Source organism: Scleropages formosus, chromosome 13, assembly GCF_900964775.1.
Source record: "Scleropages formosus chromosome 13, fSclFor1.1, whole genome shotgun sequence".
In the NCBI taxonomy this organism is placed as follows: domain Eukaryota; kingdom Metazoa; phylum Chordata; class Actinopteri; order Osteoglossiformes; family Osteoglossidae; genus Scleropages; species Scleropages formosus.
Genome location: NC_041818.1, coordinates 9,721,346 through 9,739,189, shown reverse-complemented (window position 1 = coordinate 9,739,189; position 17,844 = coordinate 9,721,346). Strand labels below are relative to the sequence as shown.

General features: G+C 50.6%; 1 protein-coding gene across 6 annotated transcripts; it reads left to right on the top strand.

Moving 5' to 3' along the window:
- Window positions 1-1,674: 1,674 nt before the first annotated feature.
- Window positions 1,675-17,614, top strand: LOC108925298 (steroid hormone receptor ERR1-like). Of its 6 annotated transcripts, none has more exons than XM_029257233.1 (8): window positions 1,675-2,092; window positions 6,824-6,891; window positions 13,041-13,421; window positions 13,653-13,769; window positions 14,036-14,152; window positions 15,525-15,692; window positions 15,843-16,112; window positions 16,248-17,614. In XM_029257233.1, exons 2-8 carry the CDS (start codon window positions 6,843-6,845, stop codon window positions 16,499-16,501), a joined length of 1,356 nt encoding a protein of 451 aa, XP_029113066.1. In that variant the 5' UTR covers window positions 1,675-2,092; window positions 6,824-6,842; the 3' UTR covers window positions 16,502-17,614. The 6 variants fall into 6 exon arrangements, with proteins under 6 accessions (XP_029113066.1, XP_029113065.1, XP_029113061.1 ...); XM_029257232.1 differs by lacking the exon at window positions 1,675-2,092 and adding an exon at window positions 2,469-2,666; XM_029257228.1 differs by lacking the exon at window positions 1,675-2,092 and adding an exon at window positions 3,106-3,415.
- Window positions 17,615-17,844: the final 230 nt, after the last annotated feature.

The window sequence follows — 17,844 nt, the reverse complement described above, 5'->3', positions numbered from 1 at the left end:
CGTTGAAGTGAAATATCGGGTATTTTGCGACACCTACAGGTAATGCGTGGCGTTCGGGGTTCGAAAACAGCACCCCTTGCGGTGGGCTGCGGTATTGCAATGCGCTGTTCCTCGGATAAAAATAGCTCGACTTTAAAAGCGACTGTTTTTCTTTTCCTTTTTTCCCCGGGACTTAATTTGGCCTAAATATAGACAGAGAGCTGCCACGTCATCTCACAGAATTCAGTATTTTTTTGTAACTACTGCACTGGCAAAACGATTTCAATGCTTTGTTGCATTATTAGTAATTGCTTACCACCAAAGAATATTAAAAATAAAAATAAAATCTGCATTTGTAAACCTATATTTTAATTTCTTTAAAGAACTTTTTTTAAAAAAAAAAGAACATCAATTTTTTTTGTTAACAACCAGCTTATCATTATATTTATAAACCTTTATTTGAACATTTCTGAATCAGTGTACAAATTACGACTTCATTAAATATATTTATTGGTTCTTTTTAACAAAATGATTGTCTCAGTGAAATATTCATTCTATTTTTAGCAAGTATATTTGTTTTTATGTTACTGATACTTGTGGAAATATATTTTTGGTATTTCTGTTTTATTTCTAGCAACCGTTTTCTGTCATTTCGTACTTTGCTGAACTATAACCTTATGTCCTTTCTGACGTTGCGAGTTCACACTGTGACCTTAGGCTTAGATCGCAGGACGGACTGTGCCAGTCCGCACGCTGACGTCACTGGTGACGCATTTGCGCAATCCGGCGTGGAAATGCCGACATTGACCGGCAGGGGGCGCAAGGTCACTAGACAAAGACGAACCGGATCCGAAAGACCAGTGACTTGTCTGTTAATGAGTAATAACCTTCAAGTGAACTCTGGAAAAGATATCAAATGCAACAGTGATAAAGGATAAACTTTCAATAACATTTTCACAGTACAGCCAAAGATGTAATAAATGTTAGTTTAGCTGCTGGATATCATATTAAATATATAATATTTGTACTTTTAGCAGAAGGAAGTAAATAAAAACTGCACGACTCTCAAAACAACGTTTTTCCTTCTAAATCTTAGTACTTATACTGAAAGTTTTTCAGCAGTATGCGCGTTGGGTTTCATGACAAACTAACGGTTATTGCGTTAGATGCTTTGTGTTGCATTTTAGGTATCTTTTTTAGTATTAAAAAAAAAAGAAACAAAAAAAGAAACCAGTATCCTTCTCCTTAGTTTTTCGTGTGTGGTACAGGATTACTTTCTTCTTTCCACCACGGAGCAGTGTGGTTTGAACACAGAATACTTTGCACTCGATTGCAAAAAAAGGCTTTGTGATAATTGACCCGAGCAGTGTAAATACAAGATGGTACATGATGTATGCACACCTGGAATGGATGTCCTGTTGTTATCGCCATCTCTAGATCCGAGCTGGGAGTTTACCAGCATCAGCTCGCAGAAACACTGAGCAGAAATGAGTCACGTACCGCAGGATGCGTGTTACTACAATATACTCACTGTCTGTAGTAGAAACCCTTCTGTCTGCGACACCTAATTTGGACTAAGTACAGTCATGCTGCTTGACCACAAAACATGTGAAGAACGAACTTGCGCACGTACTGTCTGACACCTTTAAAACTGAAAAAAAAAAAAAAAAAAGTGTTTCTCGATCGTGGCCCGTAGCCTGTAGCTGTATTTAAACTGTGCGTGTCGTCGCGTGACCCCCAAGCTGTTGTGCGCGCCACCTGTCACTGGGTCACGAACCCAAACTGCGCTCTGCAGCCTCCTCTAACCACTTTATACCACACATTAGGACAGGATCATAGATAAATAAATGGACTGTTTCTCTCATGTTTGTTTGTTTGTTTTCAGCAAACCGCAGTATGACGAGCCGATGCCTTAACTATTATTATTAAGAGCAGCGTGTCCACGTGTCGCTTGGTAAATAAACGTTTAAGTGGGCCGAACTGAAGCAGGGCACCATGAGCTGCCGGCGGGGGACAAAGTTACACGTCGCGTCGGCGCCGCCGCTCAACGCATTGCAGCACTTGGTTGGGTTGCGGTTCGCGCGCCGCTCGCGAGGCGCCGCAGCGCGGCCAGGTACGTCCTTGACTCAAGGTCGCGGATCGATTCGATGACACGAGAAGCGGCCGCCTGATTTGCGTTCCGCGGCTCGGACGGGAAGCTCGAGGAGACCTCCACGCCCTTAGTGTCCCTTAAATAATTTACTCTGCGTATGCATATTTGTGTTTGAATTGCCCACTCCCCTTGCTCCATGCACTTTTCCACAAGCGCAGCGGACTCCCTTCCCCGCGTGGCGTGTCGTTTGCCCCCCCCCCCCCTGGATTTAAGACGGTTCCCCTCTTCGAGTCCGTCATCGCCCCGGTCTCGCGCCGCCGCCGCCGCCGCTCCCCCTCCCCACCCCAGCCCCCGCCCCCGCCCCATTCCACTCGCGCGGCTTAGTCAGTGTCACGAGATGAAACTGACCGAGAGACTTGCTCTGCGAGCCGCTACATTTTCCACGCCATCTAAAGCCACGTATGATTTGCGGCGGCGAGGAGTCGCGCTACACCCGCGTTCCGCGATTTTGTCGGCGCTCTAGCGGCGGAGCGACCCTGTCCCTTGGCCTGGCGGGGGGGCCGCTGTGCGTCCGCTGCCATGAAGAGTGACGGCGGTTCGTAGCCTCGTAGCCGAACCTCTTCAAGACCTTCACTTTTGTTTTTCGAAACAAGTCAAGTGCCATGATTCGGCGTTTCTAGCTCGGCGCGACACCGACGACAGTCAGTCAGTCAATCAGTCAGTCAGTCCGTCGTTTGCCGGAACGAAGCGACAGACAAGAGTCGTGTGTGTCCCTGCGGCGCGTTACGAGAGTCTTCTTAGTTAAAGGAAATATTATATTATTATATATACTGGAGAGTCTTTCACACAAATTGCACAAGTTTGTTGCGAGTGTGCGTGTAATGCGTTTACAGTGCAGCTCGCGTTACGCAGCGAGCCTCTGCAAAAGTAAGGAAGAAAGAGAAACGAGCGGAGAGGAAAAGTGTGCGGAGAGTGGAGTTGGCGGGGGGCGGGGCGGGGTGGGGGTGGGGGTGGGGGTTTCGGGGGGGAGGGGGGGGTCCAGGGGATGTGCTTCAACCGCTGCTTATTACTATTAACGGAAGAGCGGAAACATCGTTTCTCCGAGGACGCTCGCTGGCCGGCGGTGCGCGACGATCATGCGCCGCGATCGGGTCGCCTGTGAAAGAATTTCCTCTTTCTTGTTTCTTTGCCGCTCTGGAGGCGCGCGAAGCTCCCGCCGGGCTCATGATAATTATTGCTGCCAATGAGTATTTTCCACATGATTTCCTCCGCACCCTCAGCCGGTAACCTTCACTCCGGCCGCGCTGCTAGAGAGAGGACCGCGGCGACGGGCGGGCATTTAAAGTAAGAGCGCCGCCTTTCCCCTTAGTTACTCTCCTTGTTCCGAAGCAGTGATTTCGCGGGCTGGTGCCACTAAGGGAGGTGCTGCCCTGTCCGCCCTGCGCTCCGGATCGATTCGCGCCCACCGGGGACGATCTTCCCGACGCCGGTGAGTGGGTTCGCTCCGACCCGTCCCGCCCGCTGCGGGGCTCCGTGCGCGGCCCCGATTTGCGGCTTTCTCCGCGTGATCGCGCACTCGCGGTGTCCGGCAGCACTTATTATTAATACGGGACCCTCAGCGCAGCCTGCCGTCCGCACGCGTCCGTGGTGGTCTCTCTAGTCCCGCACTGCTGTCCACCGAACAGTAACGTTAGACTTTTAGAGCCCGTTTGCTGCGGTACCTGAGGGTGTCGTTTAACCAGGGCTGCACGTTTTCCGCGGGAGCCTCATCTAAATCCCTATTTTAACGTGATACACTGTGACCGGACGCGCAGAATAAAACCGTGCTTGATGTTCCCCTCACTCGCCCTTGGCGTGATACACTTTTAATTGTAAACTTAGTTAGTCCATGCACGTTACGTTACATGCAGACCTAGTAATGCAGAACATCATGTCAAATGTTAAATATTACTGTGCCCGGGAAGGTCATCGTGACACTGTGTCCTGTAAAAAAAAAATTATTCGAACAGCCTGTTCCGTGATTTTTGCCCCACGTGAGTCTAAAGTTAGGTTGCCCTTAACACAGAGACCAGGAATAGTGTGAGGTCCACCATCTATTGTGGGCACTCTTCCACCTGGGCCTTTCTCTGGCACATGGCTTGTCTTTAAAAGACAAGTATGCTTCTTTGAACGCGCACAGGAACTAGTACACCTGAACATATGGCAGTTTTTGCCAGCTGTTTGTATCTACTGTTCCGAATCATCGTAAATGCTGCTGTTTCTTTAGAGGTCCCGGACGGAGATCTCTAGATGAATGATTTTTTATTTTTTTTTCCGCTCGCTCAAATTCACTGGACTCTGAGCTGAGAACTGCCATTGGGAAATCATTCTCCTGAAAAGGGTGTAATCCAGTTTTGCAATTACCCCTCGGAAAGGGTCAGAGCTCTGCCGTAAGGCGGTGTTCCCGGGAGTGCGTGTCGGGGTTAGATCTGCCCGGTGTGGTGAGCGATCTCACTAAGAAGTCGAAAGCCAGTTTTTAGACTGACCTTTAAAGGGGTTCAAAGGGCACCAAAGCTGCGTTCACATTAAAGGGGTCTAGACTGAACGTGTTTGTTCATATCTATCCTGTCTGGATCCCGTACGTGACCAGATCTTTAAAGAGTCTTCCTCGCTTAACTCGGAGAAAGCAGTCAAAAGGCACTACGTCCAAAACGTGCCGCACATCACTACCAGGAGAACGGTTAAAAAGTCCCTGGAACCGTCGAGGCCCAGCTCCAGTTAAAACTGCTGCCGCTGTCGATGTGGACTGGAAGCTTTTCGTTTTTGATTAAAATCTGACTCGGCGGTCATTCGTGGAGATTCGATGTCTCGAAGCGGGAAAGTAAGTCGTGCAGACTTAATCAAAACGCGTTATCTTTATTACACACACACACACACACATTTTCAGAACCGCTTGTCCCTTACGGGGTCACGGGGAACCGGAGCCTACCCGGCAACACAGGGCGTAAGGCCAGAGGGGGAAGGGGACACACCCAGGACGGGACACACGAACAGGTTATTTCCACTAGTCGGTGATGGTTGATGTCTGTGGAGTAACACACAGCGCGACGAGTAAATCCCACTGAAAAATGCCGTAGGCCGAAAAACACTTAGGAAGGCAATATCTGACATGAACGTAAATCGGTAAGAGGCTCAAGCAGTGTTTTCACTTCAAACAGGGTCTCAAACTATACTTTGGAAGTTCTGCATGTTTAGACTTCAGTCATTATTGCAGTTTTTTTTCTCAAGAGATGGTAAAGTATATTTAGTCATTTTTACTGTATTTTACTACGGTTTTGCTTCAGTGGTTCATCTTAATTTCACCGTTATGGATTTTCCCAAGACAAGGCTTAAGCATGTTGATAGATGTATAGTTTTACTACGTATTGGACCACATGTACAGTAAGCCCCAGACTTACTTCAGTAAGCCCCAACACACACTGGTGTCTCGTCAGTCCGCTGTGCTGCGTCGTCTGTCCTTCAGGCTCCAGGGCCACTTTGACCTTTGAAAGGTGTCGCTCATGCAAAGAGGGCGACAGAGCGTGCTGTGCTTGCGCCGCGCTCACGTTGCCACGTGAGCGCAACAGGCCGCGTGCGTGTCTTTAGGCCAGGCGGAATGAATCGAATATCTCTTTTCCCTTTCGTGACTTTTTCCGACTTTTCTTTGAGGAAGACGGAGAGCCGTGCCTGTAGGAATGAACGTGGACACCGGAAGATAATAAAGTTAATAATAAAGTTGTATTACGGTCGCATGGATGTTTGCAGCACTTTATGTTGTAGATAAAAATGCAATAAAATAACTGATTAATCACGCGCGTTAAAGTCGCTGTTGGAATGTGTCCTTGTGCACATTTTTCCTCTGTGTTTCTGAGACAGTTTGCCTTCGATTTGTATTCGTGCTCTTACCAGAGTAAATGCTCTGGCCTGAGTTTCATCCTCAATTATTTAATGAGCATTTGTAAAGTAACTTTGTGTTTTGTGGTAGGTCTGTCAGCGAACCTTTACATTTATTCACTTAGCAGACACTTTTCTCCAAAGCCACGTACAATGAACTGTATGTAGTGTTATGAGGCCACACACCTTATTCACCGCGGTGACTTACACTGCTAGATACACTACTTACACTGGGTCACTCATCCATCCATCAGTGGAACACACACACACTCTGGGGAACCTGAACAGCATGTTTTTGGAGTGTGGGAGGAAACCAGAGCACCCATGACTTACACTGCTAGACACACTACTTACACTGGGTCACTCACTCATCCATATATCAGTGTAACACACTCTCTCTTTCACTCACACACTATGGGTGAACCTGAACAACATGTCTTTGGAGTGTGGGAGGAAACCAGAGCACCCAGAGGAAACCCACACAGACACGGGGAGAACATGCAAACTCTACACAGACTGAATGGGGATCAAACCCACATTCTCTTGCACCACTCAGGCCCTGTGAGACAGAAGCGCTACTCGCTGTGCCACCGCGTCATTCCTTTATAGTAAATTTACCGTAAAATGATCCTCAGCCTGATGTCTTGAGCTGCTCCCCAAGCCACGGAAACTCAAAATGGACTGCGGGGTGGTTAAGTTTTGTCACAGAGTTCTTACTTCTACATTTAAAAGTCAAAGTAATGTCTGACGCCCGTGATTAGGCTCATCACAAGGCAAGACTCGGTGCTGAATATTGTATGCTGATTTTTTTACATTTATTATCTCTGAAAATCTTTGCAGGTTTTCTGATGGAGGGTCTATGCTGAAATCCACAGAGACACTTCGGAGGCTCAACAGACAGAGAGCAGGTGAGAGAAGCCTTCTCACGCAGGACATTTTGTCTGCATGTAGTGGACAGCGCTGCAAATCAAAGCCCTTCATTGCTCCAGCCTCTCTGTCCATCATCAGGGGTGGGTAGAGCGGTCAAACGCAGTAGTCAAGAAAAGCGCTGTTATTTTGCAAAAAGTAACTACTCGGGTAAAAGTACTTGTTCAAAAGAAGTACATGAGTAAAAGAGTCCGAGTGTCAGGTCAGAAATGTACGCAGGCACTCAAGTTAACTTTCGATAACAGCCGCAGTGTCCAGTTTGAACTGAACTTTTCGGTAAATTAAATGCGCTCTTCGAATTAAATGAGATGTTTTCAATTAAGCTAATCAAATAATTAAAAAAAATAGACTGAGTAAAGACCACAGTCCACTAGGTATTATTACTCATTAGGTAGCTGACATTTTTGTCCAAGGTGGTACATCTTGCTCGTTTTGTCCTAGTGTACAAAGGTGGTACACTAAGCTACATACATTTATTTCCCTTTTTGTGCAGCCTGGCAATTTTAGCTCGAACAGTTGAGGGTAAGTACCTTGATCAAGGGTAGTACTGCAAGAAGTGGGATTCAACCTCATATCCTCTGCCAGCGAGGTGGCACCTCTAACCGCTACGCAGCCTGCTGCTCCTAATGAAGTAATAGCCTTCGTCACAGGTGACGCCTCCATTCAAAGTGATTTACCTCTGTTTACTAGTTTAAAAGCAGGGTATTTATAGTAGAGCAGCTCAGGATAAATGCAGGAAAGGGATTCAAACAGACAACCTCTAGGTTCACCAACAGATGCTTTTCCGATTGTCCCATGAGAATAAACCCAGACACAAAGTGACACTGTCCATATGACCTTCGAATGAGCAAAGGCGGGTCAGTTCACGTGTCCGAATCTTCCTGAGAAAGGGAGAACCCTCGAGGGTCAGTCACAATTCTCGAAGCTTCGCTTCCTCCGTCTGGCTGATTCGATGGTTATCTCGCTTGGCGAACGTAGGGCATCGGAATCAGGCAGGAGCAAGTATCGGCCGGAACTGAAGGCACACGGATATTTAGTGCAGCTGGACGAATATTGTCTAACGGAGCCTTTAAAATGACATTCTGGCGCTGATGGCTGTCATTTGTTTTATCTGTAACCTTGTGAAAGAGCTCAGAGTCTGTTTTCGGGGGCCATATGAGAACAAACTGGTATTGTATCGAACTGATGTAGTTAACGCATCGTGAGACTGAGTTACCGTGCCAGAGAGAGATGTGGGCACAGATGTCAAGTGAAGGTGGGTGTGTGGCCAGCTCACCTTTTGCTGTGACAGATGTCCTAATTTGGTTCCTGTTTTAACTGGTATTACCGTAGGTGTGGGGTGAAACGTTATTAAAAATAATTGTCTAGAGGAGCGCCTGGGGAGCTGTGGTCGAAGGATCTTTTTATGGACACGTAACAAATTATGAAAGTTTTTTTTTTTTATACCTTCGAGGCACGAGCTAGAGTGAGTCGCTGTGATTTGAGTCAATGCAAAAAGGCTTCTACTTTACGCTCCTTACTTATTTATTTCGCTAGGAGGACTTTTACCCCGAGAACGAACTGTACAAATGTCCTGGAGTGCTTTGTGCTGTTAAGGCTTCCTTTGTACAACGAAGGCCACACGCAACTTGTTCTGTAAGATTCACGTAACGAGCGATGAGCTCGCATTTACGAGAAGGGCCTCGCAGGCGTACGCGTTTCAATTTATAGCGCGCGCCTTCCCCGGGCTCTCAGCTCCGCTGTCGCGTCTGTTCGCAAGGGCTCCGGAAGCCTCGTGACTTTTTATCATCCGAGGCAAGGAGCTGTAAAGAATGAGCTAAAAAATCGACATGCAAAGGGATGCTTTGCCTATCCTAAAACTCGCAGCGATAAAAAACCCATATAATTTCTTAAAAGCAATTTCATTAGAAATGATTTACTCCTGTTTTACTACACTTTACCGGTTGCTCAGCAGAGAGAGCAATGTGTTGAAGCTTACTGCATTAGGTAGTGCTTTAATTGTAATAATTTTCTTTAATACATTATTTGAATATAAAATGATATACATTTCTATATATTTTTTCACAACTCCAGGGGGGTGAAATGCGCCGATCCCCACCGGAGAAAACGCTCTAGATCCTGTAACCGTGTCAACAGACCTGGTCTCAACTGACCGAGCGACCAATTCCCAGCCCTATATTATATGTAAAAGGGCTGACAGCACATCTCCAGTTTGCAGGTTCTCAATCAGCTCTTTAGGGCTTTCCCTGAGATTACCTGGGGATTCTTCTTCACCGTCGACTAACCGTTTCCCGAAGTTCCAGCCTCGGTGCGTTTCTGCTGCGGACCCAGCTCCTGTCCTGTCTGTGCCACTCCTCTGTGATCTTGTCCAGGTCCCGAGTTCCAGCCTTGTCTACGTCTGCATCACGCCTCCGTATATGAGCCCCATTCACGTACCGCTGTTTTGCTTACTGTAAGAACACACCGTGCCGATCTTTGTTCCGCGCTCGCCGCGCCTCCTGATTTGCACTGTACACGTGTGTCAATATACATATATAGACTTGTCCAATTCAGGGTCGCTGTGGTTCGGAGCCGATCTGGGAAGCACGGGGCACAAGGCGTGGTGCGCAGATCTCGCCAGTCCCATTGCAATCACACATGTACTGAGATTGGAGCACCTGGAGGAAACGCATGCAATCTGCACGCGCGCCGAACCGGATTCTGATCCGCGTCCGAAATCGCGGTTCGGAATCCGAGAGACGTCCAGTAACCCTGGCGGTTTGATATTACGGAGCTGGTTTTTGAAATTGACTTTCAACCCGTTTAAAATATAAGGCAGGAATTTAGCGAGTTCAGTGGAGAAAAAAAAAAAAAAGCAGGTGAAGCTTTTATGGCTCAGGAAAATATTATTTGTTTTGCTGTTTAAATTAAGGGTAATTAGCGGTTTTCTTCGCAAGAATTCTCCCAGATATTCAGGACAAAAATGCGCTCGTTGTGCGAGGGAAGCTTGAATTTCCTTTCCCTGTAAAACAGCTGTGAGCCGCAGGTTCTGGCAGCGATGGTACGTTGAACATGTGTGTAATTGTCGCCTTGTCCACCCTTAGTGGTCTAGAACACAGACTTGTAAGCTGAAAGGTGCTTGTTGCCAAGTACAGTTTTGGTGTCGACCCTGGAGCAACATGCTTAATTTGAATTGCTCAGCAAAATAAACAATAAAAAATATGGATGGATAGATAGATGGATGGATGGATGGATAGACGGATGGATAGATGGATACATAGATAGATAGATGGATAGACGGACAGATGGACGGACGGATGGATGGACGGATGGATGGATGAATGGATAGATGGATGGATGGATAGATAGATGGATAGACGGATGGATGGATGGATGGATGGACAGACGGACAGATGGATGGATGAATGGATAGATGGACGGACAGATGGATAGATGGACGGACGGACGGACGGACGGATGGATGGATGGATGGACGGATGGACGGACAGATGGATGGATGGATGGATGGATAGATGGATAGATGGACGGACGGACGGATGGATGGACGGACGGACAGATGGATGGATGGATAGATAGACGGATGGATGGATGGATGGACGGATGGGCGGACAGATGGATAGATGGACGGACGGACGGATGGATGGATGGATGGACAGACAGATGGATAGATGGACGGACGGACGGATGGATGGACGGACGGACAGATGGATGGATGGATAGATAGACGGATGGATGGATGGATGGACGGATGGGCGGACAGATGGATAGATGGACGGACGGACGGATGGATGGATGGATGGACGGACAGATGGATGGATAGATGGATGGATGGATAGATAGATGGATAGACGGACAGATGGATGGATGGATGGATAGATAGGATTAGGAAGAGGATAGATGAGGATTAGATTGTGACAAGCAAATATAGTCGCCTTATCACAGTAGGGACGTATAACGCAAGGAAGTGGATATATTGGTACAGTGAAATTTGGGAAAGTAGGCCAGAGGTTTTGACAGTTGTTTCGTTCACTGACACACTCCTTTGGATGCACTATTTTGTAATTACTGGGCAAAATAGCAAAGTTGAGCCAGTTACGCAAGTGAATGCAGATTCCGGCCGAGCGCGGCCGTGCCGAAGTGTCGAGACAGAACGTTCTCCGTTTCCTCACCTCAGCAGAACCGGAACGACTGGAAAGGAGGCTGCTGAGCTCAGAGATGCATGGCTGTGTTTTCAGATAAAGAATGACATGTCTTATACCGTGTTTTTTTCCAAGCGTGCTCTTAATTTTGAAGTAGTGGGGCAGCTGGTAGTGCAGTGCTCAGAGCTGCTGTCTTTGGACCCAAAGGTCACGGGTTTGAATCCCACCTCCAGTGGTAGTACCCTTGAGCAAGGTATTTACCCTAAACTACTCTAGTAAAAATTATGCAGCTGTGTAAAATAAATAAATAAATAAATAACTGTAAGTAGCTGAACATTGTAGGGGGTGGCGATGGCATGGCCTTGGCTGGGCCCTGCTTTCTGGTGGGTCTGAGGTTCAAGTCCCGCTTGGGGTGCCTTGCGATGGACTGGCGTCCCGTCCTAGGTGTGTCCCCTCCCCCTTCCGGCCGAGGGCTTCTGCTCCTAACGCTGCTTCAATTAGAGGATTGTCCGATGGCTCCTTCGCTCCCAGATTAACGTCCCTAATCCGGAGCGAGGGAGGAGGCCGCATGGCCGTCACGGCGCGGAGCTCGACCGCCCTCCCCCCACCGCTCCCGTCGCCGTGCGTTCGGCATTCGGCGACCCGAACTTTCGCACCCGGTGCCGTGAACTTGCACGTGGCGTCCGCCGCTCCTCGAAGGTTTCCTTCCTCTGTATTCTTTACTGAAAGGCGGTCCGTTCGTAGCACCGTCACAACGCGGCCTGTTTGAATTTGATACGCGTCTCCAGGCGTCTCTTATGTTACCCGTGTTTCATCCGGCACGTTGAACGTACCGTTATGCGTGGAGCGATCCTAAGGCTGCGTTGCGATTCCAGGGAACGTAGGAGGAAATTTGCGTCCAGCTCCTCGTAGCGTAAACACTGAAATGCCGCTTGTCGGGTGTGAGACTGGAATAGCAATCGCCGCCGTGTGTGTGTGTGTGTGTGTGCGTGCCCCATTACCAAAGGCAGATTAGAGATTATCCAAGCGTGCAGCATTCTTACAGCGAGAAAGCGCAGCGTGTATTGTGTCAAAGCCGAAGAGAAGAGGCGCAGCAGGGTGAAGTTACGAAATTATGAACGTCCCCCGGCCGCTTCGGCGTCCGATTTCATCGGTCCGATGGAAGTGTAAATCGGGCTCGCGGTTTCACGTAAATGAATTCACGCGCGCGTTCGTGGAAAACCCCTTCGGCCCGTCTCTTTATCGCGTTGCTTTCGAATGAATTGTAGGATCATTTGAGTTTAGGGTTTGAAGCACTAAGGGTTGAGGCTGTGACAGTGCTCACGTTGTGTGTGTGATCAGAGGCAGGTTCACACACACACACACACACACACATTGACTGAAACCGCTTGTCCCAAGCAAACTGGAGCAAACTGGAGCCTAACCCAGCAGCACGGGGCGAAGGGCCGGAGGGGGAGGGGACGCACCCAGGACGGGACGCCAGTCCGTCGCAAGGCACCCCAAGCGGGACTCGAACCCCAGACCCGCTGGAAAGCAGGCACAGGCCAAACCCACTGCACCACCACACCCCCCCGAGGCAGGCTGCTCTTCTTTTTTTTTTTTTTTTTTTTTTGGTGTGCTCACGGGTATTTGCCTGTCCGTCCTACTCCATAAGGTGAGAGACGGGACACGGGGGACACGATAAAACGTGGAAAGTAACCAGCGAAAACAAGCCCGAAATCGCACTTTGACGGACGTGTCGGTTGCACTCGTCCGCAGACGCGAATCAAATGCCTACTTTGCGTAACGAAATCCGCTCCGAGTTTCACGCCTGCTGCTCGGCTTCACGAGCTCTACTGCTTTCGTCGGTACTCAACGCGCCGAGGTGACTTCCCTCCCCCGCTCGGCCTCTCGTCCCGTCCCTTCCGCCCCGCATCTCCGCTCTTTTCCACATCCCCTCGTCCTTCCCCGCTCTACCCTCGGGATCTCCTTTTCCTCCTCCTCCTCTGCAGCGACCATGTGTTCCCGAGACCGGCGCGCCGATATTCGCATCAAGGCCGAACCCAGCAGTCCGGAGGGAGGCAGAGACGGGCGAACCAGCCCCGGGGGGGCGTCTTCGGACTCGTCCCACAGCGTCGCGGGGGTCAACGGAGGCAGGGGCGGAGGACGCTTTTCCCCGCCTCTCTGCACGCCGCCGCTGCGCTGCCCTTTCAAGGAGGAAGCTGATGGAGAGGAGGGGTCCGCAGGGAGCGGCGGCGGCGGGCGATACAAGTACGCCCTTAGCACGCTCCCCAAGCGCCTGTGTCTGGTGTGCGGGGACGTGGCGTCAGGGTACCACTACGGCGTGGCCTCCTGCGAGGCCTGCAAGGCCTTCTTCAAGAGGACCATTCAGGGTGAGCACCTAGGACCGCGCGAGTCCGCCCCCCCGTCTCCTTCTCCTTTCACAACGTCCGAAACACGTACGTAACGGGGAACCGTGCTCTCCTCGAAAGCGAACAGACGTTCTCGCGCGCACTTGCGCGAACTGCGGACGGGTTAGAGTGCATGACGCGCGCGCGACTCGATTGTGCCGGGGCGACGTTTTCTCATGCCTCCTGGCTTGCTTTGTACCCTGCGTCCCTCAGGGAACATCGAGTACAGCTGCCCGGCGTCCAACGAGTGCGAAATCACCAAGCGCCGCAGGAAGGCCTGCCAAGCTTGTCGCTTCACCAAGTGCCTCAGAGTGGGCATGCTCAAAGAGGGTGAGACTCCGCGGACCGTTCCGGCAGCTTCTGCGCACGGGGAGCATCGGCGGCGCGCCGATGGGTTTCGGGAGATCGGTCCCTGAACGCGTACTCCTCGTCTGCGCGCCGAATGTCGCCGCCCTACGGATCGGAAGAGATCGACATCCAAAGTGTTGTGACCCGGAAGAGCGTGTCGCCGCTGTGCTTTGCACGATTATCCACCGGCTTCCGGCTCGAACGTGCGGAATGTTGACTTGGAAAATGCGACCTCTGTTCCTCCTCAGGAGTTCGTCTGGACCGAGTGAGAGGAGGACGACAGAAGTACAAGAGACGACCCGAGGTGGACGCCGCCACGTACCGGAGTCCTCCCAGTATGCCTTCGGGAAAGGAAGCCGATAAAGGCGAGTCGTGTCTTGTCACCGTTGGCGGCACCGCCGCTCGGTTCCATCATCACCCGTTCCTTCACGATCTGATGGAAGAGCGTTCCTCCAGTCATGAGTTCCTTCCAAGTTACTGGAGAAGCCACCTGCGGGTCACCTACGTCTGTGTGGTCACTGCTGTTGCTGTCCAGTTGAAGGAGATGGGTTTTGGTTCGATTCTGACTCCGGCGCGGGGAAATGAGCTCCCCCTGTCGCTCAGAGCTGCTGAATAAGGAAGGGTCTTAAAACATCTCCTTCGGACCCACTTCTCTCCTGCTCTCCTGTCCAGTCCGTAAACCTTCAGTACTCACACACACACACACACATCATCTGAAACCGCTTGTCCCAGACAGGGTCGTGGGGAGCCGGAGCCTAACCAGTCCATCGCAAGGCACCCCAAGTGGGACTCGAACCCAGACCCACCGGAGAGCAGGACCTGGTCCAACCCACTGCACCCCCCCTTCAGTACTCAACTGCTTTTGAAAAACTACCCTCTTTCAATTGCGTATGCAGCGACTCGTCTAATGCGTTCTGGAAAAAATGGTGGTACTGGGCTAAATGATCATATTTCATCTGGATCCGTATCTCCGTGTGGGGCTGAAATGCGCTTTTATTTAGAGAAAAGCATACGCTAGATGAATAAATGCAAATGCTGATCCATCCTCCTGCTGTAGCAGGCTTGAGCAAGATTCTTAGCCTCACCGCCATGGGTAAATGGTTGCTTAATGGAGAAACCTGTCATTGTGCCACACGGTGGCAAGAGATGCTGCTCTCTGGTTTTTGGGACTCAGTTTTTTTTTTTTTTTTGTAATAATGAATGAATCACTGCATTTCCTCTATATCATTAATGTGTTCTTTACATTTAACCTGGAGCTTCTTCTCCATTGTGAACAATAAGTGTAAGATGCTCTTATCCAAGGGGGGCACATTGGCACAGCGGGTTTTGGCCGGGTCCTGCTCTTTGGTGGGTCTGGGGTTCGAGTTCCACTTGGGGTGCCTTGCAATGGACTGGCGTCCCATCCTGGGTGCGTCCTCTCCCCCTCCAGCCTTATGCCCTGTGTTGCCGGGTTAGGCTCCGGCTCACCGTGACCCCGCTTGGGAGAAGCACTGCGTGTGTGTGTGTGTGTGTGTGTGTGTGTGTGTGTGTGTTCTCATCCATTATGAGTTGCACCATGAAACTGATTTCACTGGGTTACACAGATCCTGTCTTCACCTTTATGCAGTCAAAAGTCTGCCCATGACACAAAGTGTCCTGGAGCCCCTCGTCTGCTCTGCTGAACCCTCCAAACTTACGGTTATAGTCACAAGAGCGCGTGTTGACGATGACGGCGACGTCTGTCTGCATGGTCCTCAGGCTCCTCCAACGTCATCGTATCCCATCTCCTGGTGGCCGAGCCGGAGAAGCTGTTTGCCATGCCGGACCCCCTGCAGCCAGACGCCACCCTGCGCACCCTCACTACCCTGTGCGACCTGGCCGACCGCGAACTCGTCGTCATCATCGGCTGGGCCAAACACATACCCGGTGAGGAGGCTCGAGGAGGGCGCTGGGGAATGGAGGCAAGGAGGCAAACTCCCGGGCGCTAAGGCAGCAGCTCGCTAGGTCTCGACCTCGTGGGTGCCAGTTTAGCAGCGTTAGGTGCCTGTGAGCACTGATCCCGCCTTCCCTCCCCAGGCTTCCTGTCCCTGTCTCTGGCAGACCAGATGTCAGTGCTGCAGTCGGTGTGGCTGGAGGTGCTTGTGCTCGGCGTGGCCTTCCGCTCTCTGGGCTGCGAGGACGAGGTGGTGTTCGCCGAGGACTTCGTTCTCGACGAGGAGCTGTCCCGCGTCGCCGGGCTCGGCGAGCTAAGCGCTGCCGTCGGCCAGCTGGCCCGCCGATACCGCGCCCTTCAGCTGGACCGCGAGGAGTTTGTCATGCTCAAGGCCATTGCGCTCACCAACTCTGGTACTCGTTTCCCGTCGCCCTGAGCACGACCCACGAGTCGCGTCATTGCTATTATTTTACACGGCTTGAAATGCAGGTCGCGAAAAGGCCGCTCTCACACATGCTCTGGTTGCGCCCCTCTCCTCCCGCCCTCAGACTCCGTGTACATTGAGGACACGGAGGCGGTGCAGAAGCTACGAGACCTCCTTCACCAGGCCCTGCTGGAGCTGGAGAGCCAACGTCGGCCGGAGGACCCCCGGAGGGCGGGCCGGCTCCTGCTCACCCTACCCCTGCTCAGGCAGACCGCCGGTCGCGCCCTCGCCACCTTCTACGGCATCAAGACACGCGGTGGCGTGCCCATGCACAAACTCTTTCTGGAGATGCTGGAGGCCATGATGGACTCGCCGTAGAGCGGAGAGCCCGGGAAGGGAGGGCTCGATCGGAAAGAGGAAGTGAAACGGCGAGACGACCGAGGTAAATGTAGGTAAAAGTAAACGGTGTAGTTTGAGAGCCACCCGAAGGACCGCGCACCCTGCAGGCACCCGCTTCGGGGTTCCGGAGGAGGTGCTGCCAGATAAATTGCTGCAGAGGCGAATTCTGCATTTGAGCGGGGCGCTTCCGAGCGGCCGGGCGGCCCGATGCGATGGAGCGCAAAGGAGGGAAGAAAACGACGCGCCGCCAGCCTCGTCTGCGCGAAAGAACGACGCCCCGCGCGGGTCCGCGTGCGCGCCTCAACGTTGGCCGCGCGTCGCTTCCGCGAATGAATTCACGCGGCTGAGTTCCAGCACGCGTACAGATTTAGCTGTATATTTATGCCATGTGTAATATAATATTTGCATTTGAAATAATGCATATTTCTCCCCCATATCCATAAATGCTTATTCATTATCTTCGTGGCTAAATTACATTTTAGCGACTGAAAGGAACCAACTAATGGATTGTGAAGCTTTCCGTTTGTACGAAGGGGTGGTCGTGGGTAGCAGTGCTGAAACTAATAAACATATTGAACATATGACTGCATTAATATAATAGCGTATGGGAATATGCAGTGCTGCTAGAAGGCATGTGAACCCTACAGGGATGGTCTTTATTGAATAAAATATTCAGCTTATAAAATCTAAATTTTAAATCTTAAACTTATGAAATGATTTAATGATTCCGATTCACACACCTGATTATATTTACCTGCTTGGTTTATCCAGTGCAACTTGGGCTTCGCTTATTCTTACACCCGCACTTCTTTTGTGTTCCTACTACACGCACGATTTCCTCTCAACTAACATATGGAGTTGGTCGTTACACATCTATCACGTCACTTGACAAAGGGTGCTTCTCATTAAATAACCATTTTGTGGTAAAAGTAAGGGACACAAAGGGTTCACATACTTTCGGGCAGCGCTGTATTACTGTAAAGGGTTATTACGCTCTTTCAATAATGACTCATCGACCATTTTGAACAAAATGTTATTAATGGAGGGGTGCGGTGGCATGCCGGCCTTGACCGGGTCCTGCTCTCCGGTGGGTCTGGGGTTCGACTCCCGCTTGGGGTGCCTTGTGATGGACTGGCGTCCCGCCCTGGGTGTGTCTCCTCCCCTTCCAGCCTTGCGCCCTGTGTTGCCGGGTTAGGCTCTGGCTCGCCGCAACCCTGCTTGGGATGAGCGGTTTCAGACTCTGTGTGTGTGTGTGTGTGTGTGTGTGTGTGTGTGTTATTGATGTATACTGGCATCCCATCCAGGGTGTACCCTGACTCATG

What these genes read in the sequence shown, in the direction of transcription:
- LOC108925298 (XM_029257227.1), top strand. Translation starts at nt 5,706, where the DNA reads ATGAATCGAATATCTCTTTTCCCTTTCGTGACTTTTTCCGACTTTTCT. An exon ending in GGACACCGGAAGATAATAAA is followed by an intron (nt 5,813 to 6,823) that starts GTTAATAATAAA and finishes AAATCTTTGCAG; the next exon opens with GTTTTCTGATGGAGGGTCTA. An exon ending in CATTGCGCTCACCAACTCTG is followed by an intron (nt 16,113 to 16,247) that starts GTACTCGTTTCC and finishes TCCCGCCCTCAG; the next exon opens with ACTCCGTGTACATTGAGGAC.